The following is a 27,802-nucleotide window of genomic DNA, read 5'->3' as shown; positions in this document are numbered from 1 at the left end:
GCTCAATAAATATTTGTTGAATAAATAATTTGGAAAAAATTAGAATCAGACCAGCAATCAAGATATGTATGCTTATTTTAATCTTTCTACTATTACAAGATGCTGGGCAAATTACACAACCTCTGACTTCAGCTTATAAGAAAAATTCACTAACAAATTTTTAGATATCTCTAATTTCTACATAGCCTCGGCACCTATCATTTATACCATACACTGAGCACATTATTCCACATAGAAATCTTGCCCCTTCCCTCAGTCATTCATCCCCCGTGCTTCACTGATATTACCAACAGGAGTAGACCCCAACCTCCCTAGGCTGTGCCCTCTTGGTTTTGGACTGCATGATGAGGAGGAGACACTAACAAGAGGGAGTGGAAGGGGTTCAGGCAGTGCCTCTGGCCCTCTGGGCTGTATCAGGCAGAGAGCCTGGTCATTCCACGCTGCTACAGTCAGGGGAAATCACAGCATGCGGTCTCAGAAATTCCTAGCTGCCAGAACTTGTCTTTAAATTTACATGGTTCCTCAAGTGTGGGAACCTTGCCAGTTGCTGAAGGATCTATTTGGAGATGTTATACGTTGTCTGTGTATTTATCTGATTTCCCAGACTGTAAGTCCCATGAAAGCCAAGTATCTCGTATGTGGCTCATCATTAGATCCCTGAATTCTTAAATAGTGTTGCAAATAAAGTAGGAGTTCAATAAGTACTTAGTAAATCAACTGTCTCCTTAATTTTAGTTTCAAGAGGGCATCTGAATCCCATTAGTGGTTTAAGCTTAGTAAGCCACAGTAATACAGTCTCTACTGTCTCTCAAATCCCAATTTATGTGCAGGAAATTAGTTCTTACAATAAAGTTAACTGGGATTCTCACTTTTGTTATCCATGCTTAAAACACACACACACAAAGTATATAATATATTTCCTAGTCTAGCTTTTTTAACGAGGCTATAGCACGGTTATTAAGAGTATATACTCTGGAGCCAGCCTGCCTGGGTTCAAAATGCTAAACCTGCCACTTACTGTGTGGCATTGGGTAAATTATTTAAGCTACTGCATGGAGTTTCTGTGAGTAAATAAGTTAATATAAGGGTGCTTAGAAAATAGCTAACATTTGTTGAGCATTTACTTTTTTTCTGATTTTAAAGTTTACCTTCTGTTTAGTATATATGACAATGGTGACTAACGAGTCTGTCTGGAACCAGTCATAGCTGTAAAATATTAAAAGAAGGAATAATTACATTGACAATCTTGTACTAAACATATTAAATCATTAAATATATGATTTAAAAATATATATGGTTTAAAAATATACGACAACATAATTATATGATTTTAAATATATGGCTTAAAATCTACAGTAAGAAATATATTTCTCTAGGTAAACTTTTTTCTAAATAACGGGGGGGTGTCTACCATTATATAGGTGGTAATTATTTCTGAATTTAAAATACCTATACTCGCATGTATTCCAACTTGGATTAAAACAAACAATATCTCCTTGATAAGATACTTTTTTTTGGGGGGGGGACGCCTGGGTGGCTCAGTCGGTTAAGCGTCTGCCTTCAGCTCAGGTCATGATCCCAGGGTCCTGGGATCGAGTCCCGCATCGGGCTCCCTGCTCCGCGGGGAGCCTGCTTCTCCCTCTGCCTCTGCCTCTCTCTCTCTCTCTATCTCTCATGAATAAATAAATAAAATCTTTGGGGGAAAAAAAAGTATCTTTTTTTTTTTTCAAAGATTTTATTTATTTGACAGAGAGAGACACAGCGAAGAGGGAACACAAGCAGGGGGAGTGGGATAAGATACTTTTTAGAAAGGTTACATTCTACTAAAATCTTTTATCAGAGCAGTAACACAACATATTTTCTTAAGAAGCCTGACAAAATCTACATATTACCTTCACTCCTCCCTGTCACAAATTATTCAAGATATTAATTAATCAAGGTCTTTTAATGGTTCAACAGGAAAACTTAAGGTAAAACTTCTGTTCTGTAATAGGTGTTCATCAAACTGATACTGTTTTTGCACTTATTACATACATAAGGACACCCACAGGTAAATCCTAGAGGTTTCCTCATGCCCTTCAGTTAAAACTGTATATGAAATACTTAAATAGATTTAACAAACATAGCAGGATGCTGCTGCTATGGGCTGGTGGTAGAGAGAAAGGCAGAAAGAGAAAAAAATCACAAAGAATAATCATAACCCTGAAGGCATCTGAAATGTTAACATTCACAAAAATACATATGGATCAAATAATATACTAAGACAGTTGCTGTGCAGTACACTTTAAAAACAGAATATAGTACTTGAATAAATTATGGTATGGTCATATGATGGAAGGCAGACAAAAAATGCTTTTGCAGAATATTTAATGACATAGGAAATTGCTCACAGAATACATTGCAATGCCAGTATTATCAAAATAGAATAACACAGAAATAGGTGTTATACAAATCAAACTGGGTAGAATAAACCAAATATTCAGCATATATCTAGAGTTGATAGATTATGACTGATTTTATCACCTGCTTTTTTGTATTTATCTGTATTTTTCAAGTTTTCTACCAAGAATGTATACTTTATAATCAAAATAAAATTTTTGAATAGTTTTTTAAAGTTAAAAATATTTTTGAAGTTTTTTAAGTTTAAAGTTTTTTTTAAACATGAAGATTTAAACACAATGGTTTTTAAATTGGATTAAACTTCAGTTATACTAAAAATTCACATTTGCAGAAAACAGCTCATTCTCCAACAATGCCTGATAAATGGGACACTACAGTTCTTGTGTCAAAGATGCATGATTAATATAGTAGGCAATAACTCAAAGTCAGAGCTGTTTATTTTTTTTTAATGTGTATGTTTTGGTATAGAACTGATTTAGCTTTAAAAAAGCAAAACAAGAATGCATACCTTGGAGAACTAGGACCTTCTTTGGCAAGTGTATCTGACACTTGGCTCTTGGGAAGCATGCCTTCACAAAGAAAAACAAAAGAGCTACAGTTCATCTAGAAAGCATATTTATCTTTTTTTGCTTTTTAGTAAAGGTATTAAAATGTCATAAAAGGACACAAATCATAGATGTACTACGTAATGAATTTTCATAAAGTAAAACATACCCTTGTAGTTAGCACCCATCCTATGCCCCCTTCTAATCACCATTATTCTGACTTCTAGCATCATTAGCTTTTGCCTATATTTGACCTTTATAAAATGTAATCATAAGATATTTTCTCTTTTGGTCTGGCTTTTTTTGTCCTGCATCACAGGCCTTACATCAAATAAGCATGATTGATAGTAAGCAGTTAAGTCAAACCTGGAGGTTTCTGAGATTTTACCCCTGCTGTTGAATGCAACAGTAGTTTGTTCCTTTTTATTACTAAGCATTACTACATTGTATAAATATACGAGAATTTATACATTCTCCTGTTGATGGACATTTGGGTTGTTTCCAGTTTTTGGCTATTAGACACAAATAGCACTGTTATAAACATTCTTGTATATGTACATGTACATTCTTAAAGAACGTATATCCACATTTCTAGTAAGTTTATAAGTTTATAAGCTAGTAAGTAAGTTTATAAGCTATGTGTATGTTCAGCTTTAGTAGATGCTGGTAAATGCTTTTCCAAAGTGGTTGTACTGATTTACACTTTTTTACCAGAAACGTCTGAGTTCCAGATGCTCCACAACCTCAATGACACATGGTGTTGTCTTTTTCCATCTTAGTCATTCTTGTGGGCATGCATCAACACAGCATTTTAAAAGCCCACTAAAACTGTGGTTTTCAAATGAAAACTCTGAGACGTGGAAGAGCTCTGGAGATTCTGGAAGCATTAAATATTTCCCTCCCACAACAGGAGTGCATTGTTTGTTACCTGTAAGGTTCAGTTTGGAAAAAAGGAGGACTGCTGCTAAAAGACTTTTGAAAATCACCGTATCAATTACATTTCTATTCCTCAAACTCTGCAGGAAAACAAATTTTATGTTTAGTCTCTGGTGAGTCTTAGAATTCTCACATTAGAAGTCATAGTAATTATATAAAGTCAGAGAGGAGAGGCACCTTTCAGACAGGCTAGTTTAGAGGTTTCCAGGATTCTTTCTGGCCAAGAAGCTTCTGTTTAAACCCAACTTAAATGCAAGCACAGGATATCAAACAGCCATATTTTGGGGGATGAGGCTGATCATCAGTCCTGAGCTCAAGCCTTGTACTCAGTTTCCATCTCTTCCTATGTAACTCAATTAACTTTCAGATAAACAAAGGAAGTCTCAGAGATGTGACATAACAAAGCCAAAGTTATGAACTAACAAGTGGTGAACCCTAAAGAAGAATGCTTTACTAGAAAACTAAAAGTATAACAACAGGACTATAATAATTAAAATGTATTTTTGTCTAAAATGACAAAAAATAAGAAAAGATAATCTTATCAAAGTATTTGAAAATCACTGGAAAGATATTTTACTAAGAGATTAATGTCATTTATCTTTTAGAGGACTTATAGATATATAAATAAAAAACAAATGCATCACAATCTAACAATTTGTATAAGAAAAAGCTATCAACAGGATTCACAGATTGTGAGCCAATTTTGATCTTATTAAGACCTGATTAGGACCAAGAATTCTGGACTTGAGGTGTCAGCACTGTGATCTTACAAAAACCACCATTTCTGCTTCCTCGAATTCAAACTAGTAAAGAAATCTGCCCTGCAATCTCATGAGAAAGCAAATGAGCTGATTTCCACACCTTCTAAAAAACTATATGGTGTCATACAAATATAACTTTTTAGAACAGAATAATGTCATAGGCTGTGGAATGTGTCTTGAATTCAACATTTACCAAGCAAAACAAAACATCTTATATATAATATCCTTCTAGAAAAGCTGAAGGAATCTGTGGTGAATATGGGGTTGAGTAAAACAGTTAATTAAAGTTAGTGGACTAAATGAACATTCTCCTCCCCATAAGTGCTGCTTGATGACTGATGTTAATTTGAAGGGATCAGTTGTCTAGTGGATTACCATAGCAGTTTAACTCATTCAGGATTTAAAAAGCTGTTTGAATAATGACATTGCAGGCAGACATCACATCTGCAAATACACAGGCTTACCACATAGACAAATGAGCCAAATATGAGAAACAGCTAATAAATATAAATATTACAATCCTAGAGAATCCAAGATCAAAATAGGTAACTGTGCTGGCCAGATCACTTGCGAAATGTTAATATTCCATTCTCAAGACCATCTTGAACCAAGGTATTACTTAAATACAGTGCATCCAGAGGACGGCGATAGGAAAGTAAAGGTTCTGGAAGTCATATGTGGTGGGAATGGAAATGCCCAGTCCATCAGTAATGAATCTTTAAGTGAAGATTGTATGCCTAGTATCACAAAAGAGTCAATCATCAGATGAAACCTAAGATCAGCCCTTCATTGAAAGCAGTGCTACACTATCAGACAAAAAGCTTCTGGTATTACATCACAAACTGCAATAAGTAAGTCTACAATATAGTCTATTTTCTCAAGTTAAAAAAGAAAAGGTAATTTGGCAATCTAGCTTGTAGCTATATTTCTATAAGTTTCTTTTACAAATATGGAGAAAAAACCCTATAAAATAGTGCAATCGGAGTAGCCCCAGGCATTTCCTAAGAGTCAATACTGACCCCTACACCATACTTATTTTGGTTTTTGTGGATGGCGGGCGTTGGGGGCGGGGGGGTAGGTGCACGGTGGACATTGGCAGCTATAATTCTGAGTCAAACTGAATGGCTGAAGAAGCCAGAGCTGCAGAGCCTGGTAAAGAAGTTTAATAGGCTACTCAGCATCTATATGTAAACACTGGTGTTGAGCTCCATGCCGGAGGGATGTGACTTGCTCAATCTTGCTTCTGTGGGTAGAACTCCTCATCACTACAAATATTCAAGCTGCGGGCAGATGAACACATGTTCAGGGATGTTACAGGAGAGACTACTTACTTACTGTAAGAGTAATGGCTGGAATAAGGGATCTAAAATGTTCTGCCAAATCCTCTAAGGCAAGTGAAGACATCTTTTGTATAAAAAAAATATCGAAATACTACCCCAAATAATTCTGTAAAGCAATTTTGTATGTGAAGGTAACTTAACCCATGTGACTATGATCCATTTTTTACCATAAACATATATGACTTACCATTTAAGACTTTCTTTTCTTCACGATAGTCTGTACAGTGATTTAGAAAAAAAAGCCAGGTAAGAATACTATAATCAAAGAGAGTATCAGTTAATATTATATTTGAAGATAACAGCCCTGTTTTTGAAGGGCTTTCTTTCAAGGTCGGAAGAGAAAAACAAGGCTAATAAATAGATGGCCTATGTTTGAAATAAGGAAGCATCATCTCTGAAAATTACCAGGCCTATTTTTTCTCCAGGTGTTTATCTCCCACTTCACTGAGGTTTTTTCTACTTCTTTGAACATTTTTTTCTAATATCTTGGTTAATTTCTTTAGAAAGCATATAAAAACCCAAGTTTTGTCCAGGTTATCATATTCTAAAGTAGTCGAAAGTATCCAGAATTTATTATATTATACTTTATAAATAAAACATACATGTTAACAACCCAAAGAAAGACACTTTATTATCTTATCTAGGTCAGTACTTAAAATGATTATTGTTACTCCAAATTTAAATGGCAAAATTATTAAAATATAAGACTTTCACTTGCATATGCAATGCACTACAATTAGTGTTACAACCCAGGAAAAATTTTTTTTTTAATTTTTTTTTATTCTTATGTTAATCCCCATACATTACATCATTAATTTTAGATGAAGTGTTCCATGATTCATTGTTTGTGCATAACACCCAGTGCTCCATGCAGAATGTGCCCTCCTCAATACCCACCACCAGGCTAACCCATCCTCCCACCCCCCTCCCCTCTAGAACCCTGTTTCTTTTTCAGAGTCCATCGTCTCTCATGGTTCGTCTACCCCTCTGATTTCCCCCACTTCATTCTTCCCCTCCCGCTACCTTCTTCTTCTTCTTCTTTTTTTTTTCTTAACATATATTGCATTATTTGTTTCAGAGGTACAGATCTGAGATTCAACAGTCTTGCACAATTCACAGCACTTACCAGAGCACATACCCTCCCCAGTGTCTATCACCCAGTCACCCCATCCCTCCCACCCCACCCCCCACTCCAGCAACCTCAGTTTGTTTCCTGCAATTAAGAATTCCTCATATCAGTGAGATCATATGATACATGTCTTTCTCTGTTTGACTTATTTCACTCAACATAATATCCTCCAGGTCCATCCACGTCGTTGCAAATGGCAAGATCTCATTCCTTTTGATGGCTGAGTAATATTCCATTGTATATATATACCACATCTTCTTTATCCATTCATCTGTCGATGGACATCTTGGCTCTTTCCACAGTTTGGCTATTGTGGACATTGCTGCTATAAACATCGGGGTGCACATACCCCTTCGGATCCCTACTTTTGTATCTTTGGGGTAAATACCCAGTAGTGCAATTGCTGGATCATATACAACCCAGGAAAATTTAACAGGTATTTTCTTTCAGGATGGCAGCCAACTCAATCTACACTGTATTTTGATCACCACAAGTGCCACACCGTATGGTCAAAATAAAACCCTCAGCAAGTTAACAGAGTTAAAAAAAAAAGAAAGAAAGAATGACAAGCCAACAAAATATCCAAATAGTAAACTGACAGATATCAATTGTTAAGGTGAACTTGTTTCACAGAAAAAGAAACTAAACTACTTAAATGAAAGCTTTCAAATTTTTTATGTTCTGATTTTCAATCAATCAGAGATCTCATAATTACCTCCATTTCACCCAACTATCATAAAATAATCATGATTTAGGAAGCCAGATGACTACTGTTTTTATTTTCTTTATTTTACTGAAATAATTTCATAGCTGAAAGGGATCTTAACCACATACAGCAAATTATCTGATAATTTGGATCTGATCCCCTCATTTAAGACTGAAAACCAGAGATCAAGGACGTGAATGAAACCCATAGCTCTTCAGGAACAAAGCCAAGATTGGACTTCATCTTCTGAAACTCAGCATCATATTTCTTACTATGCCATTGCTATTGTTAATACTTCCAAAAGACGAAAGACCTAAAAATCATTTAAATTATACCTCGAAATGGAGCTTTGTTTATCAAGTGCCAAGTAAAAATCTAGTCATTACAGTTCGCAAGGGATCATCAATGTCCCTGCTTGATCACTTACTTTCATCAGTGTGTTTCATCTGTCTTTCCTACTGCAGTTGTGATTGTTTTATCTTAGAACAAACAACAAACTCACAGAAGTAAATTAAATCTATTTTCAGTGCACCACATAGTTGGCAGTTTGAGGAATCTCATTTATCAAGTAAAACAATTTGTTTTCATCTAAGAGGATCACTGATTTTAACTGCCCCAGGTAATTTGTTTCTAGGGGAAAGTGTATTTATCTTATATGACTTACCTTCTGCCTGATGTGAATTGATTGAACCTGTCAGAACTTTCTGGATCCTACCAAATAGGTAATTTTTTCCCTGAATCTTTTTTTTTTTTATACAACAATTACCAGTAGGAAGAAATCTACTTAAACAATCTAAATTACATTTAAAAACTCTACTAATCTTTTGCAACTCTTTTAAAAAAACTGAGACATAGAAATAAGAGACAATTTTGTATTATTAAGCACATTTACATCTGAATCATGTTAGTCAGATGAGACTGACAAGAAATCTGATATTCCATCTAGATAATTAATCCCATCATTTTAGCGTGCTCCATGGCCAAAAGATTTTGTGTTTTCTCACAATGTTGGTTAAACTGCATTACTCTGGTAAGAATTTCTGCTTTCTGGAGAGATCAGAGTCTGCACTGCAATTTATAGACTACACTCTACTCTTTTTTGATAAGAGAGTGGATGAGAATTTTTAATTGTGACCCCAATCTAGATTACCTCTGTTGAGTGGAGCCAGGGAGGACCCCTCTGGGATAAAGAAAGAAAAATCCTGTTTTACCAGTATGCTCCTTCTTTTAATAAATATTTATTGATCAGCATCTTAATAGAGATATTGGTAGAATATGAACCCATTTTGATAAAAAGTTAGGAAAATACAAATATATATTCAGTTTGCTTACTGAATTACTAAAATTACCCATAAATTCGGAAAGATTCATAATGAGAGTAGTAACATGGTTACCTCTGTGTGTGTAGGGGAGGGTAAACAAGTAGATGGGAGACAAGTATGACAAGGGCACTTCTCATGCTTGAATCATGTGAATGCATTATTTATTCAAATAAATTAAATAAACAGAATTAAAAATGAAATGTTGATACGTTCTTTTGAATACATACAATATGATAATGCTTTAAAAGAGGTATGTAGAAGGTTAGGTATAGAAGCATAGAGAAGGGTCTCTCTACTTGGAAGGAATTTGAAAGGACTCCATTGAGTGCTCGCTTCGGCAGCACATATACTGAAAGGACTCCATTGAGGAGGTAATATTTTAGCTATGTTTTGAAAACATGCAGGCATTTGTCACAAGGCCCTGAAGAAAAGCATTCTAGGAAGACAAATGCTGAGCATTTATATTTGAATGTTTTACATTTACCATGAAGCTACAAACCTCATCTTCTCTTCTTATTTTCTCTTCTCTGGATTTTGGGTTAGATAATTTTGGGCTGGATAATTCTCCGTTGTGGGGGTCTATCCTGTGCACTTTGCTGGATAATTTTGGGGTGGATAATTCTCTGTTGTGGGGGTCTATCCTGTGCACTGTAGGATATTCAGAGCATCACTGTCCTCTCCTCTACCCACTAGAATGCAAGTAGCATCTAGTTTAGTTGCAACAACGAAAATGTCTCCAGACATTGCTCTCTTGAGGAGCAAAATCCACCCCTGTTGATTTTGGCATATATAAGTATTGGCATATGTAAATATAAATATATATATATATATATATGCGCAAAAGTGGGTAACTTTTATGAGGTGATTCTCTGCCTTACAAAAAAGAAGCATCCATGAGTTCTTTAAATGGCAGGATTCTCCAGTTGAATAACTATAGCTTTTAAGTAAGGTACATATACATATAAACCTCAGTATCTTCACTTTTATTTTTATTTAAAATTAAAAAAAATTTTTTTTGTTTCAACTTTCTATTGAAATTCCGGGTAGCTAAAAAAAGGGGGGGGATGGGAGGGGGAAAAATTCCAATTAGTTAACATATAGTAGCTTCATTTTTAAAGTGAAGGTGTTAGAACAGCTTCTAAATCCTCTTTCATCTCTAAGTAGTCTAATAATCTATGGTTCCAAGTGCTTTATAGTCAGTAACTGCTTGAGTGAGTGGGTGTGAAAATGAAAAACATAAAAGTATTAGAAACCATGATAAAGTAATGAGAAATTAAGAAGAAACATTTCTGACACTGCCCTATGCCATTGGCAATATGACTATTTTTAAAATATGACTTCCATTAAAATTTTTTAAAGTATAGTTATGGTCTAGAACAGTGCTGCCCAAAAGAAATCTAATGCAAGCCACAAGCATAATTTTAAATTCTCTAATAACCACATTAACAAAATAAAAAGGAACAGGTTAAATTAATTCTAATAATATATTTCTACTTAACACAATATATCCAGAACATTATCATTTCAACATGTAATCAATGTAAAATTTATGAGACATTTTACATTCTTTTTTTTCAACTAAGTCTTGAAATGCAGTATTTTACACTTTTAACACATATATATTTGGAGGAGGCACATTCTAGCATTCAAGAGCCACAGGTGGTGTGTGTCTACAATAATGGCAGCAAAGGATTAAAATAAGGGCAAAAAGCAAGAGCATTTTTTATCTTTGCCAGAGAATGAAGTGTTCCACATAAATAAGTAATCAAGAACTGAAGCTTTGCCTTTTCAAGCAAAGTTTCTCCTTTTATTCATTATTGATATCTTTCTAAAGCACAATACAAACCATAATGCTTTTTAAACAAAGGATTATTAAAGAAAAAAAAACCAGATTCTTCCCTTGATAAGGATCCACTAGTATTGTGTTTGGGTTTTTTTTAAAGATTTTATTAATGGGATGCCTGGGTGGCTCAGTCGTTAAGCGTCTGCCTTCAGCTCAGGTCCTGATGCCAGGGTCCTGGGATCGAGCCCCGCATCGGGCTCCCTGCTCCACGGGAGGCCTGCTTCTCCCTCTCCCACTCCCCCTGCTTGTGTTCCCTCTCTCACGCTCTCGCTCTCTCTGTCAAATAAATAAATAAAATCTTAAAAAAAAAAGATTTTATTAATTTATTAATGAGAGAGACGGGGGGAGGGGGGAGGCAGAAGCAGAGGGAGAAGCAGGCTCCCTACTGAGCCCGATGCAGGACTTGATCCCAGGACCCCAGGATCATGACCTGAGCCAAAGGCAGACACTTAAGCAACTGAGTCACCCAGGCGCCCCCACTAGTATTATGTTTTATATTCTGATGCTGTTAGCTCCTGCATATGCATTTCGCCACTGCTACACTAGAAACCACCAGATAAACTGAAAACTATCCTTCCAGAACTGCCCAACTGTACGGATGCCCATAAAATGCCTGGATTCTGGATTCCCTTGCTTTGGGGTCTGGCAGGCCACCTACCTAAAAGAGGGTGCCAGGAATCTTGTACTGAAAGAAGCCCATGCATAAAATTCCTCTTCGGTGTAGCCCCGTCACCCCATCTCCCCCCCCACACACAAATCCTCATGCCGGCAATAGTCTCTCTCCACCTACTGTTCCCACCTCATCTCTGGCTTCACTCTCTATTCCTACTTCATCTGTTTTCATCCTCTGTCCCCATCTCATCTAGAAGTTCTACTTGCAGTGTGAACACATGCTCTGGTTTGCCAGAGTCACAGTCTATCCCCTGTCATCCAGCACAATTATGAACAGAGCCTCCTTGCATACTCAGAACTGCCCCAGTTTGGACAACTACACAGTTTATCCCAATCTAGTAGTTTCTATCAATAAGGCCAGCTGAGTTCAATGATCAAACCCTGCCCAAAGGCACAAGCGGTCCTTACATTAAAATGGTACTTCACCTTAATTATCATGAACATTCCTTATTTCTGACACATTAGATCTTTCTCTTTAGTTACTCTGTCCCTTTTTATATGCTCTACTCCTGCTGGTTAGCCTGGAGTTCAAACTGTATCTTGGTAGATCTTAAGTCTCTACTGTTAAAAAAAACAAACAAACCTGATCCCCTTACTTGCAGTCAACATCTTTCTGATTTGTGAAATTCTTGTCTGCTTCCTAATGCTTTGCAAGTTGTCTCATCAGTACCTGCTTCTGGCCTCGCCTAGCAAAACCCGGATGCTCCAAAAGGGCTTTATAGCAAAACACAGATTCACAGCCCTCATCTCTTATGCCATGGCAACAGGAGTGAGAACACTTTGGTTTTCACAGAAACCGAACCATCTTTCAGGTGAAACACACCAGTCCATACTAGCTTATACCTAGTAACTGTAGGGATACAAAAAAAGGACTAGAGAAGGTAAGCAGCCTCAGTCCTGAGGAGTGGAGGGGCGAAGGGAGCTAGGATAGCAGCAACCACTATCTCCAGCATCTCTGGGCCCGCAGCTTCTCCTGCGCTAGGTGCTCCGCAAACAGCACTTCCCTGAATCCTCACAAGGACGTTAGGATGTTTCGTGCTTAAGCCCCATTTTACTGTCAAGGAAAAACTCTCAAATCTGTTCACTGATGCCAAAGAACGTAACAGCTTATGAGTGGCAGAGATGGGACTTGAGCCCATGTTAGTGTCTATGAAACCTGTCCTCTTTCTGTAGGTCCTCTGCGGCCTCAGGAATCAGCATCAGGGCTGGGGACAGTGTTAAAAGGAAACTTTTGATTTACGAATACATAATACCTGACTCCATATCTCTTTCTCAGTAAGAAATGTGTTTGCACTCCCGAGCCAGGAGGAGGAGGAGGAGAGAGAACACTCATTACAGTTTTCACTTCTTTCTGATTAGGATTTAATTAGAAAGCCTATTTCCTAGACCGCTCAAACCCTCCTGATTTTGGTTTCACGGTTGTTGTTTTATTTTTCTTCCTTGTCTTAACTACCTGTATTTTATCCTCATTGTTACTGGATGATTTTAAGTTGCCAATTATTTTCTCTCAGCATTTTTAGGATACTGTTCTATTGTTTTCTGGCTTCTGCTGTTGTTCTGGTAAATAAGCAGTAACAGCTAATAAATTAAACGAGTTAGCCGTCAATTCAGCAGGCACTGCTTTGTTGGCACATCTGTCTCTCGCGGCTGTTTCGGTATCTCCTCATCGTCTTTAGTGTTCTGCAGTTTTACTACAAAGAGTCTATGCATCGATTTCTTTTTATTTATCTTGTTTGGAATTGCTGAACTGGCTGAATTTGAGGATTTATGACATCAATGACATCTGGAAAATTCTTAGCCACTATCCTTTCACATGTTGCCTCTTCCTCCTTCTCACTACCACTTATTTCTGGAAATCTGATTACAAGTGTCAGATCCCCCACATCTCGTGACTATTTGTCTACCCTTTTGTTTCTCTATGCCACATTCTGTATAATTTCTGCTGCTCAATCTTGCAGTTCACTGAGCTCTTTGGCTATTTGTGCTACATAGTTTTCAGCAGCTCTATTTTTCATTTCTAGAAGTTCTATTTGTTTTTATTTCTTTAAATTCAATATGATTATTTTTAATCTTGCTTTTTACTTGTTACTAATACATTTCTTTTAAAGATAATTCTTTGAAATATATTGCAAATATAATTATTTTTATTCTGTATATGAATAATGAAGTCCTGGGAGTGAAAATTTGCTCTTTTCTGCTGACCTGCTTCCTCATGTTGTCTAATTTTTTAGTGTGTACTAATAATTATCTGATGTGTACCTATGGAAATCTTGAGGGTTTTAGGTTGAAAGTGTGTTTCACCATTAAAAATCTGTATCTACCTCTGCCAAACAGCCTGGGAAACCACTAATGAGAGGCCATTTTATTTTTTGGTTTGAGGTTTCTGAGACCACAAAGGTGGAATATATTTGAATTCCCAGTTCTCATGTAGGCAGGGCTGTGGTTACAAATTCTCAGAGGAAGCCTCTCTTTCCTCTCCCCCATCACCTCATAAACAAGGTCAGAGAAGACAAGATAACCTAATATCTTCCTTGTTGTTGGACTTTCTTTTTTTTTTTTAGCTTTCCCATTCACTGATCATATAGACCTCCAAGAGTCCAAGCCATAGGCAGCGGTCTCAGTTCCAACTCCCTGCCTTTACAGACCCACGATCTGGTCTTTCATCCCGTGTGACCATTAAAATTCCAGTGTGGCTCTTTAGTTCCTAATATCTAGATAACTGCTGGAGGGAAACAGAGGTAGCTTATCACCCTGGATTGCTGTTTCTACTTACCCTTTTTGTATGGGGAAATATCTGGAGATTTCTTTTTGAACTAATCTGCTTATTTTAAATGGTATCTGTTCTATTGGTGAAGAATTTTGAGGATGATCTGTCTTCCATTTCCAGAAAGGAGGAAGGAAACCAGAAGAGTCCTTTTACTAACTTCATGTCTCCTGTGGACTAAAAGCCTAAGGAGCCTGCCATACTTTCTGATTACCCTGAGTGGTAACAGAAGAACACACGACCGCTAGTACCAGATTATGTAAATGAGAGAAAAAACAGTCAGGATGAGGTAAAAGTAGTCATTTAGAAACTTCAGTTAACATCATGTCTCCTGTTGGCAGTGAATCAGTGAACTTAGCAGTCAATTAAAAGGAGAAAGGAACTGGTTTACAAAGTAAATGGTTTACAAGAATTTCTACACACTAAAGGTCAGACTAGTATGCTTTTGGTATATACACATATTGCTTTTTTGTTCTGTTAACAATGGGAAGAAAAAAAATAATCCTTTTTGAGGATCTATTACAGTCACAGTGAAAGGAACTTTATTCATGTTAGTTCTTAACCCTATGTATCATTGTACAGATTAAAACTGAGGCTCAAAGGTAGAAACTGGCCCAAAGAAGGCATGGCCAATAGGCCATGGAGCTAGGGTTCAAGTCTAGGTATGCCTGTTCTATTTCCCTGCTGCTGATGGAGGCCTCTGGCAACAAAGCCTTGAATTACAAAACTCACTGACCTAATTTGTTTGACTCAGGTCAAACAAGCCAATTTATTCCTAATTTGAGTATCAAAGTCAGGAGTTATTCAAAAGAAATGACTACCATTCCTTCCATAGTAAAGAATTGCACATCTAAAATTTTCAGAGGGTGCTCTTCTGAAATAAGCTTAGGAGGTAAAGAGGTGACCTCCAACACCATACAGATTATAGAGTCAAGTCACAAGGTAAGTGGAAGAAATCAGTGTATTTTAAAAGTACCTTAATATCAGAACATGGGTTTTCCATACTGAAGGAGGGAGAAGGTTCAAGGCAAATGGGAGACAAAGCTGGAAGGAAAAATTTCACTGTACAAGTTGTTATATCTTCTGATTTTTGAGTCATGTGAATATATTGCATATTCAAAGAGAAATTCTAAAAAACTAGTCTAAAAGTCAACTCTAACCAAATGTTCTGGCTGATCTATACAATGAGAGAATAAAAGACTAATGAAAACTATATAAGGAGTAAATAAAGTTGGTTCACTTCCATAATGCTCATTCCTCACACTATGGGTGTTCCCTCAAAACATGTCAAAATTTTAAGGTAATGTCATTGCTTCATTCTAAAGAACTAAAGTAAAATCTTTACAGGGCCAGACCAAGAGGCCAGTGAAAAATAAGAACAATACAGTGATTTATTTAAATCTCTCTGTTGAAATCTAAGGAAAAAAAAAGTACATGCGTGTCACAGGTCACTGCAGGTTAGCACTGGCACCGCTTACCTTTAGGAACAGCGGGCTTAATGGCCATTCTGCCAACCAGGCATTCTTTCAGCATGGATTCGTAATTGACCCAACGATGAACCTAGTACAGGATATAAATGAAAGAAAAGCAACATGACTCTAACTCCATGAGATGCTCTAATTTTAGTCTCAGCAAAACTAACCATTCTTATAGTGCTCTGAAAAAACTAAGAAGCAGATTCAATTAGCCAATAAGGGAGTGACAGGAAGGCAGCATATATAGGGATTCTTTAGAACAATGTTCTCTAAGTGTTGTTTACAGACCTCTGGAGGTTCTTGACAGCCTTTCAGATATCCATGAGGTCTCAATTAGTCTCATAATAATACTGAGATGTTATTTGCCTTTTTCACCAATGTTAACACTTGCACTGATGTGGAAAAAGCAATGGTGGGTGAAACTGCTTGCATGTTGGCACGAATCAAGGCAGCAGTCTCAATCTTAATATTCTTCACCATCACATACCCATGGAGGTCAGGGGGGATTGGTTTCATTTAAGAATATCCTTCATGAAGAGGCACCTGGATGGCTCAGTCAGTTGAGCATCTGACTCTTGATCTCAGGGTCAAGAGTTCAAGCCCTGCATTGGGCTCCACGCTTCACGTGGAGCCTACTTTAAAAAAAAAAAAAAAAAGAATATCTTTCATGAAGTAGAAGAAAACAATTTTCTTAAACCTCAATGCTTGAGTGTAGGTCTTGTTTACATTCTGTGTAAATGTTTTCAAAAACATTTCTGCTGCAAAGTAAGATGGTCACCTTGAGGAAAAACACCAAGGTAATTATTTTTTTTTTTTTAAGATTTTATTTGAGAGTGAGAGAGAGCACAAGCGGGGCGGGACGGAGCGCGGCAGGCAGAGGGAAAAGCTGGCTCCCGCTCAGCAGGGAGCCCAACATGGGACTCAATCCCAGGACCCTGGGATCATGACCTGAGCTGAAGGCAGATGCTTAACCACCTGAGCCACGTAGGCAACCACCAGGGTAATTACTTGATTTGCAAACTGAAGTGAGCTTTTGTCTCAGAAGGCTCTTTATATGTAAAAGAAAAAAAAGACTGATAAACAAACTGGTTATTCAGACTTGGGTATCTGACAGACATTTTCATGAAAATGAATAGACTGAGACTGTCACTTCAAGGAAAACAACTGACAGTGTTTGTTGCCAGACTCACCAGTAGGAATTAAATTTAAATACCCTCTGGAGACACCTTCTCAATATACATTAAAAGCCTAAAAATATGCAGCTCTTTCACTGAGTAATTCATGAATTTACCTGAGAAAATACTCACACATACACAAAGATGCAGGTACCAGGATATTCATCATAGCACTATTTATATTAGCAAAATATTGGAAATAATCTAGATGTCCAAATGTAAAAGACCAGTAAAGGAAAACTAACATATTATTCAATAAAATATTAGACCATCAGTAAAATAAATAATCAGGTCAAATAATACTGACATGAGAATCTTTGTGTATGCTCCTAAGTAAATAAATATATACTAAAATAGCAAATACATAATATGTAATTATAAATGGGCACTCATTTATTAACAGAAATTGGTAAATCCCATTTACCAAATATTTATGGAACATCCAATGATATGTAAAGCAATATCCCTGGGGCTATAGCTTTGGGTAGAATTATATAGATAAATGAAGGAGAAAGATACTCAAGGAGGCAAAAGTATGAGGTTTGTTAATCATGGAAGCACTTGCTCAAAGCACTTCAGTTCGCTCAAAGCAAAATGCATGTTGAAAATATTTGCCTTAATACAGTCTTTTAAGGCCTCAAAGGCCATGCTAAGGACTTTCAATTTATCCCACTGTCAATGGTGTGCCTCTAAAGAGTTGTAGAACAAGGTGCTAAGATGACTGTCTTAAACAATACTCATCCAGCTGTCATGTTATTTACATTGGTACTAAAGGCAAAAGTATCAGGGCAGTATTAAAACAGCAGGGCCAGAGAAGGTGATAAGGACTTCATCTAAGGCAGTGGGAAGAGAGAAAAGGATGTAATGTTTAAAGACAGCATCAAGGGATTTCGCTAGTGACTGGATACTGGTGCACAATGAGGAAGGCAAAGATGACTCGAGTGGCTTCGAGTCCCCATTACCAAAAACAGGAAACAGAGGAGGCATAAAAGGGAAGAAGATGAGTTGATATTATTTGAAGGCAAAACAAGTTGAAGTGCCTATGGGTAATCAAATTGCCCAACAGCATTTGGAAATAAAAAACAAGAGGTCAGAAGCAGGATCCGAAGTAGAGACAGAAATCTGACAGTAAAAAGATTACTTAATATTCTTTGTACAACTCAAATACTAGCCTTGAATAAATTCTCAAATATTTAAAGATACAAGCTTCCCCACAGTTTCTAGAATATAAAGTTGTTTACTTCTGTGGTAAGTAAAAGTCTTAAATAAACATCACTGGTCCTGTTAAAGCCAAGGGGAATGCAGCAATCTGGTAACTAACATACTGTTTAAACTGCTAAAGAATTTAACAACATAGCAGTTCTTGTGACTTCTCCAAAACTTAAATAAGGTTTACTTAAATAAGGTCCATATAACCTCATGACCCTGAGATCACTTCTGTAACCTCCTGAGGCTGAATATACTCTTCCACAAGAAGAGTTTCCAGTAAAATCTAGGTTACAGAATAGATATAAGAAAAAAGTATGGCAGACAATTTTTCACACAAATATTCCCAAACTTTTCTATTTAGCTTGCGTTGCTAGGTAATAACAAATACCAAATGACAATGGGAATTTGCCTTAAATCAGCAATAAGAACCTCCCCAGGAGAATGCTATTATGACCAATGGCCAAACATGACTTTCTTCCAACCCACGAAGAACATGAACAGCAAATGGGATTCTGCTATTTAAGCAGATGCACCTCAGTACATTTAAATATAAAACAAACTGTATTTCTGGCAACCTGGTCAAAAAATAAATCCTAAAATAGATGAGAAGGTAGGAGGAACAGAAATCAAATTATATTTGTTCAGGAGTCAACTCGGGGCACCTGGATGGCTCAGTAGGTTGAGCATCTGACTCTTGGTTTCAGCTCAGGTCGTGATCTCAGGGTCATGAGATGGAGCACGTTGGGCTCCGCGCTCAGCAGAGAGTCTGCTTGAGGATTCTCTCCCTCTGCCCCTCTGCCCACTCGTGCTCTCTCTAATAAATAATCTTAAAAAAAAAAAAAAGAAGTCAACTCTAAAAATAACCCAATTTCATTCCACTATCTCAAATGGTATTAAAATCCCCGTACCACAACATGGATCATCATCACTAAAATACAAAACAAAGCGTATGTGAGACAAAGGCAAATTTCTGTTCTTCTCAAGATTGTTGTTTCAAAATAACAGTTCAGCCTATTGATAGTAGTTAACATACTCTATGTAACTTTTAAGTAGTACAAGAGCTAATGTTTGTTTTTAGTAAATGTAAGGGGAAAGATGACTAATTTAAATATCTTTTGAAATATACATATAAAATCTCTGCTACCACTCTAGGAAAAATAGATTTTTCTATTCACTAATCATCTAACTTTCTACATGATATGCAGATTCAGTATAGCAAGACAGGCCGGTTATTTAACATTCCCCAAACGAGAAAAAACTAAGCACAGAGAAGCTAAGTGTCTTGTTCTTTCTTCTAATTGTTACTGCCTCCCATGACCCAATCATCATCATCATCATCATCATCATCAGAATCAATCAAAACCGAGTAAACAGCTATCAGCAGAGGAGACAGCAAGCACTTGACAGTAGATGCCCAGATACAGATTTGAAACCAGCTCTAAAATTACAGTAAAATAATTCAAAGGCAAATTAAACAAACAGTTGTTACTTATGAGCATCTTCCTACATTTCAAAATTCAAGCCAACACATGTGAAATTTGTACAGCTATTTTCTTTTTTGACTACAACTATCACACTGCTAAATCTAAGAGAACTCTTCCACTGTAATACTCATGATTACCTTCACCACCTTACCTGATCGAAGAGGTCAGTGCCATCGGATCCTGCTGCTCTCATTAGTTCGTCTTCTCCACCAGGATGATACTCCATATATGGGCTGACATTATAAACAAACCCTATCAAAGCAAGGGCAAATAATATCCTAAATGAACTTCTTAAAAGTTGTACAAACTAGAAATGTAAGCTCCAATAAATCTTTTCAAATACCTCCTATTTAACAAATCATTATTATTTCAAAGTATTAAGTACATCAAGGCTCTCAGATTTCATCAGACTCACAAGCAAACAAGTTAGCCCGCCAGTTTCATGGGTCCTGGGCAGAAAACGTCAGACGCAAAGGATAATTTAGTACTCATATCACTAGCAGTAGCTACAATATCAGCATTTGCGTGAGTTCCCTGAACCCCGATTCCTACAGACCTATGTGAAGAGGGCCACATACTACCTGTGCACTACTGTGCTGTATGACAAGAGGAGAACTCCGAGTTTAGGCAAGCCGAAGTTTTTAGAGTGGGCAGGAAGTGGGTGGGTGCCCTTTGTTCTGGAGGGAGACATCATCTTTATTATACCAAACAGTAGGCAAGCCTGTCCTTTACTCCAGAGGGAGTCTCGAGTTCTACTACCCAAGGTGGTTTACTATGCCAGCATCCCTGAAAAGACTGTCCAGAACAAAGACAGTGAGTGTTTCTGTTTGTAAGATAGGCAGATATCCGAAAAACCTAGAGCGAACTGCCTCCTAACACAAATAATGAAACACTGTTCATGATTTTTAAAAGTTCTCTCTCTCTACTCCATCACCCTCTACTGCCCTGGTAGGAAAATCTGATGAAAAAGAATCAAACCGTCACCCATGTGTCTGATCATCTCAGCAACCGCTGGGCAAGCAAGGGTGACTGAGCCACTGAGGCATGCCCTGAGAAAGCAAGCACAATCCTTCTCTGCAGTTGTCCAAGGAACAAAGATTCTTGCTGAGATCTTAATAATCCTTTTATCTTCTCCAAACATTTATCTCATCTGTTCATACATTTAAATATTATCTTTATCTTAAAAAAAAAAAAAAGAATAGGGAACAAGAAATGGAGGAAAATTTGCTCAATGAATAGCCTTCCCAAGGAAATGAATTGCTTTTTAATCCTTTACTTGAAAACAAGACAATAGACAAATCCAGCCCTGAAGACGCCTCAAGGTACAATGAGATCAACTGGTTTTCTTATATCCTGACTATTCTCTCCTTATGCTATGACTTCCATGAATTTAAATAACTTTAGGTAACTTAAAATTTTCATCCTATATGATAATCTTGGGAGGAAAGAAGAGATTGGATTTCAGGCCCAAAAAGGTATTGTATAGTTTTGCCACAAGTGTAATTTTAGAGACTAACCAACCAGGTAGATTTCTTTAGAAGATGGCTTAAAAGCAATTTAGGCAACAAAAAGAAGTAAATTCACAAAATCTCTTTTAGCAGTCCTCCAAGTAAGTCTGAGGAAAAAAAAAAACAACCAAAACGACTGGTGGAGTTCTCTCCTTTCTCTTCCCTATCCACCTTCTCTACCAAATTTGGAAGGAATTTTTCCTATTGTTTAATGCTTAAAATCCACAGACCACAAATGCCAGAGGTAATGATTAGGGTCAGAATTATTCCCAATAGGTTGTTTTTTGGGGTTTGCTTTTGTTTTTAAGATAGAATGCCTTACTTGGAATTCCAAACCTGCTTGGCCACCAAACCTCAACTGGAGTTTCTCAAGAACATGAAACTTACCACACACAATCACGAACCTTCTGTGATAGAATTTCATATTTCAGCAACTGGCAGAAAGATAAACAGGGAGCTTTGCCAGTTATCCATAATCAGGATATAAAGCCTAGAACATCCCACATGTGTTCTCTTCGACCTCTCAACCCTTTAGATTGACCCTTATCCTCTCATATTCTCACTCCAGACCTGAACAGCTTCCATGCTCTTCAAATGGACAAAACTAGGAATGCCTATAAAATCCCCCACTGTAAGGAATTGAGACTGTAAGTGTCTCAGTCCAAGAAATGTTAGATCCAACCACACTTGGCAGTTTTAGTAACTTGTTAATTATGAGACATAAACCCAGCTCCCAAAAAGCAACTGATGTTTTTCCTCTGGTGCAAAGGCTCTTCTCTCTTTTTCTTCCTCTATCTTATCTCCTTCCTTTTCCCTTTTCAAAAGCATTTCCTAAAACTAAAGCCTGAATGTGGCAGAAGAAAACAAATGCGAAGAACCTAACTTTATGCTTTTCTTTCATGCTGCATTGTCTTCTACTTGTACTATACATGGTTTTTAGACAGTAATCTCTAGCCTAGAGCCTCCCATGGATTCTTACCACCTGGTTTTTGAAACTAATTTTGCTCGCATCTTTCTAAATTTTGCAATGACACAATTAACTTCTTCCTATAGCTCTAGCTGCTCAAGTATCACAGATTTGTACAACCAATTGCCCATTAAATATAAATACATGATATTTAGGGACCCACAGATATAATCTCAACTTAATGTTAGGCTATTAATGAATTCTGTAAAACCTAAATCCTAATAATGACATTAAGAACAAAAATGGGCAGGAAGAGATTCATAAAATACCAACCTTGAATGGCACAAAACTGCTATGACCAAGATCCTCTGGTCACAGCCCAACTGGTGCTTTAGATCATTTACATGGGTCATCTTCAGTTGCAGAGGGGGCAGTTAAGGAGAATATCTACTGATCAGTCAATCACTCTATCTATCCATCCATCCATCCACCCATCTTACCTACCCATCCTGATATTTTATTTTTTTTAATTCTGACCAGGAGTAGATACAAGGATTGACTGAGTACTGTTAAGAAGAGCAAGTTAATTTTACAATATACAGACATACCAATCATAACGTTATACACCCTAAACTTATAAAGTGTTATATGTCAATTATATCTCAGTGTAACTGAAAAAATAAATAAATAAATAAGAACAACTTATTAAAATTAAAATACAACAGTTTTATTAGGAACATCTACTCTAATGTTTAAAGACAACACTTTTTAAATGCCCTAGCAATATTCAGGGGTACATATTTTAGCTAATTCATCCTAGCTGAGCTGCAGTGCAACTGAAAGCACACATTCAGAACAACAGCTACACTGAGTTCTTTATGTAATGTACTGGTAGCACCTGTTCTAGTATTTCCAAACTAGATTATCTCTTATGTTATATGTCTGGAACTCTGAGCTCTCAAATAAGTTCTTAGAATAAAAATTACTCAATTTAAAATTACCACTTAGTGCTTTGTATCATCAGAAACTTATGCTGCCAATTCAAGCACTGAATGATAGCGTCTTAAGACTGGGAGAACTCTAAAGGCAATTTTTAGTCTGATTTCTGATCCAGTACAGGACTTACCTCTCTAAGATCTACAGACAGACCATCATCCAGCATCTGCTTGAAGAGTACCAGTGTCTAGGAGCTCACTGCTTATTTAAAGACTTAATTCAAGGATCAATATCATTTTTATACCTAAAAACTAATGTTGCCATTTTACACACAAAGAACTCTTCTCCATCTTCGTAAATGCTGCCCCTCGTTTTTCACATATGCTTTTTATATTTGTTGTAATTTAAACCCTAACTGCTACTGCTAAAGACTAAGGCATCTTACAACAAAATATTTGTGTGTAAAAATTTTAAAAACCCACAACAAAACGTGCAAAAGAAAATATCCCAGTCACCTAACCCAACTAACAATGTTACTATGGCTGAGCATTAAATGTCATCCTGAATTCCCTAGAAGCCAAGGCTAAAAAGAGACACTACTAACACTGGCTGCATTATCTGATCTTAAAAAGTGTTAAAAAGAAACAAACAGGGCGCCTGGGTGGCTCAGTCGGTTAAGCATCTGCCTTCGGCTCAGGTCATGATCCCGGAGTCCCGGGATAGAGTCCCGCATCGGGCTCCCTGCTCAGCGGGGAGTCTGCTTCTCCCTCTGACCCTCCCTCCTCTCATGGTCTCTCTCTCTCAGTCTCTCTCTCAAATAAATAAAAAAAAAATCTTAAAAAAAAAAAAAAAAAACAAACAAAAGGAGACGCCTTACTTCTTTAAAAAGGAAAAAGCCCCTTTGAGTTTTTGATGTTGATATTGTGAGGAACCCGAGTCCCTGTATAGGGGTCACTGACCACACGACAGATGGTATGATTGAACAATATGCAAAAACCTTCTTCAGGCAACATTCCTACCATCCTCCCCAGCCCTAAGTTACCACGAATGTATGTTCTGTCTCTTGAGACTAGCAAATTTGGGGCATTTCATATAAATGGAAGCATACGATATAGGGTCTTTTATTTGCCTTCTTTCACTGAGAATAATATTTTCAAGGTTCATCCATGTTGTAGCATGTGTCAATACATCATTCCTTTTTATGGCTGAATAATATTCCATGTATGGATAGAGCACACGTTTATCTGTTCGTCAGTTTATTGACATTTAAGTTGTTTCCACTTTGGGGTTATTAGGAATAATGCTGCTGGGCGCCTGGGTGGCTCAGTTGGTTGGGCGACTGCCTTCGGCTCAGGTCATGATCCTGGAGTCCCGGGATCGAGTCCCACATCGGGCTCCCTGCTCGGCGGGGAGTCTGCTTCTCCCTCTGACCCTCCCCCCTCTCATGTGCTTGCTCTCTCTCAAATAAATACATAAAAAAATTTAATTTAATTTAATTTAAAAAAAGGAATAATGCTGCTGTGAACATTCATGCACACATTTTTGTGTGGACATATACTTTTATTTATTTTGAGTCTATACATAGAAGTAAATCTGCTGGGTCATATACAATTTATTTATTTATTTATTTATTTTTTTAAAGATTTTATTTATTTATTTGACAGAGAGAGACACAGCGATAGAGGGAACACAAGCAGGGGGAGTGGGAGAGGGAGAAGCAGGCTCCCCGCAGAGCAGGGAGCCCGATGTGGGACTCGATCCCAGGACCCTGGGATCATGACCTGAGCCGAAGGCAGTCGCTCAACCGACTGAGCCACCCAGGCGCCCCAATTTATGTTTAACCTTTTGAGGAACTGCCAGAATGTTTTCTATTCCCAGCAGCAATGTGGGAAGCTTCCAATTTCAGAGCACTCTTTTTCAGTCACCACTCCAACTTCCCACAGACAGAAAAAGCCTTTTCCCAACCACAGAACCTGAATCACTTATCTCAGATAACTGAACTCACAACTGGATTGCAGTAAGCTCCAAGTCATTCTCAACCCCAGCTCTGTATCTGACACCACAATGTAAGCCTCAAGTGACATTTATACCTATTAATCCATCTCCCAGATGAGGCCCCCACAATTTTTCAGGTTAAGTAACTACATGTGAACTGTAACAGCCCACTGATAAGGAGTGAACTGCATCCCCATGGTTTGAGGCCACACACGCATTGATAATTTGTCATTTTCTTTGTTCTATTTTATGTCAGAGATTCTCAAAGCATGATCCAGAGCTTCCTGAGGGAGCTTAAAAGTCTTTTGGTGGGTGGTCCAAGGCCAAAACATTTTTGTAGTAATACTAACAAGATGTCATCTGCCTTTTTAAAAATCTTTCTTCCACAAGTGTATGAAGTGCAGAAGGTGACAAAAGCATTCAACTGTCACCTATGAAGTCACACTTTAAAGATATTTGCCAAAATGTAAAACAATGCCACTTCTCTATTTTTTTGTTTTGGAAAATACAGTTATTTTTCATAAAAAATATCTATTATTTGTGATAACATATGGTGAGTTGTTTTTATTTTAAAGTTAATTTAAAAATATTCTTTAATGTCTTTTTTTTTTTTTTTAAGGTGGTTTTATTGGGGCACCTGGGTGGCTTAGTCAGTTGAACATCAGACTCTTTTTTTTTTTTTTTTTTTAAGATTTTTTATTTATTTTTATTTGACAGAGAGACACAGCAAGAGAGGGAACACAAGCAGGGGGAGTGGGAGAGGGAGAAGCAGGCTTCCCGCAGAGCAGGGAGCCCGATGTGGGGCTCGATCCCAGGACCCTGGGATCATGACCTGAGCCGAAGGCAGACTCTTAACGACTGAGCCACCCAGGGGCCCCGAACATCATACTCTTGATTTCAGCTCAGGTCATGATTGTAGGGTCATGAGATCGAGCCCCAAGTCGGGCTCCACACTCAGCATGGAGTTGGCTTGGGATCTTCTCCCTCCTCCTACTCACATGCTCGTGCGCTCTCTCTCTCACTCTCAAATAAATAAATAAATAAAATCTTGGTTTTATTAAAGCACAGTGACAGGACCTGTGGGCAGAAAGAGCTGCCTCTTCAAATTTCATAATTTTTATTTCTGAAAGGCAAAAACATCAATAGATAAAACCATCATAAACAAAAGCTCCTTGGGGGTCAACAATAATTTTTACAAGAGTAAAGAGATCTTAAAGCCAAAAAAGTTTGACAACTATTGCTGTAAGTATTTTTTGTACTCAAATTTTTGTAGTTTTATACAATTTTTATAATCAGATTCAAAATTAATTTTTGTTTAAAATTCAAACAGAAATTTAACTCTAAAGCCCCACATTATATTCACTCAACAAAAATTTATTTAATACCTATCATGTACACGTCAAGTATTATGCAACTACATTGTAGTATTCCTATTTATTTCACTATTCACTACTGTTCATTTTGTTGGCTCTAAAATCAATGAAGGAAAAAAGGTGTGTACACACAATAAAATCATAGCATATTTCACTGTATTCAAATGTACAGGTCCATTTTTGCAAGGACTGTGACCACTTTGCCATCTTGTGTTCAGTAAAGAAATAGCACATTAATTTTAAGTCTACTGATATTTATCTACTTCTATCAACTGCTGAGACAGGGTATTAAAACATGCAATAATAACTGTGGATTTTAATTCTACCTTTCAATACTATCAATGTTTGCTTCATGTATTTTGAAGCTTTGTTATAAAGCATAAACAGTCTTCATAATGAACTGACTCTTTTAACATTACGAAATGTCTTTATCTCTAGTAAGATTCTTTGTCTTTGGTAATATACTTTATCTAATATTAATACAGGCCAACCTTGTTATACTTACTGTCTAGATAGTATACATTTTCTTACACATATACTTTCATCCTCTCTGTGTATTTATATTTAAAGTGTATCCCTTCTACAGAGCACCTAAATAGACATTTCTACAAAGACATACAAATGGCCAACAGACACATGAAAACATGCTCAACATCACTCGTCATCAGAAAAATGCAAATATCAAATCAAAACTACAATAAGAAATCATCTCACACCTGTCAGAATGGCTAAAATCAAAAACACAAGAAATAACAAGTGTTGGCAAGGATGTGGAAAAAAAGGAACCCTCATGCACTGTTGGTGGGAATACAAATTGGTGTAGCCACTCTGGAAAACAGTAGGAAGGTTCCTCAAAAAAAATTAAAAGTAGAAATACCATATAATCCAGTAATTCCACTACTGGGTATCTACCCAAAGAAAACAAAAACACTAATTTGAAAAGATATGTGCACCCCTACCTTTATTACAGCATTATTTACAATAGCCAAGATATGGAAGCAACCCAAGTGTCAATCGACTAATGAATGGATAAAGATGTGGTATATATACATATTGGCATATTAGTCAGCCACAAAAAAAAGAATGAGATCTTGCCATTTGCAAAAACATGGATGAACCTAGAGGGTATTATGCTAAGTGAAATAAATCAGACAAATACCATATGATTTCACTCATATGTGGAATTTAAGAAACAAAACAAATGAACAAACAAAAAAAAGAGGCAAAAAAAAAAAACCCCACAAAACAACCCTGACTCTTAAATACAGAGAATAAATTGGTGGTTGCCAGAGAGGAAGTGGATTGGGGGATGGGAGAATTAG

General features: G+C 37.0%; 1 protein-coding gene across 2 annotated transcripts in view; it reads right to left on the bottom strand.

The window, feature by feature from the left end:
• Positions 1-27,802, bottom strand: part of LOC118001146 (cytochrome b5 reductase 4) — an 85,583-nt gene that overhangs the window by 40,242 nt on the left and 17,539 nt on the right. For both annotated transcript variants that reach the window (XM_034991130.1, XM_034991131.1), the window contains 5 exons: positions 19,913-20,013; positions 15,897-15,978; positions 6,170-6,199; positions 2,909-2,969; positions 1,149-1,206 (listed from right to left, as the gene is read on the bottom strand). In XM_034991130.1, the coding sequence (XP_034847021.1) occupies positions 1,149-1,206; positions 2,909-2,969; positions 6,170-6,199; positions 15,897-15,978; positions 19,913-20,013 (332 nt within the window). The remainder of the gene's footprint in view (positions 1-1,148; positions 1,207-2,908; positions 2,970-6,169; positions 6,200-15,896; positions 15,979-19,912; positions 20,014-27,802) is intronic.

This window comes from Mirounga leonina, unplaced genomic scaffold, assembly GCF_011800145.1.
Source record: "Mirounga leonina isolate KUSES-001 unplaced genomic scaffold, KU_Mleo_1.0 Mir_53, whole genome shotgun sequence".
NCBI classification, from domain to species: Eukaryota; Metazoa; Chordata; class Mammalia; order Carnivora; family Phocidae; genus Mirounga; species Mirounga leonina.
The sequence above is the reverse complement of the archived record's forward strand: the minus strand, read 5'-3'. Positions and strand labels throughout refer to the sequence as shown.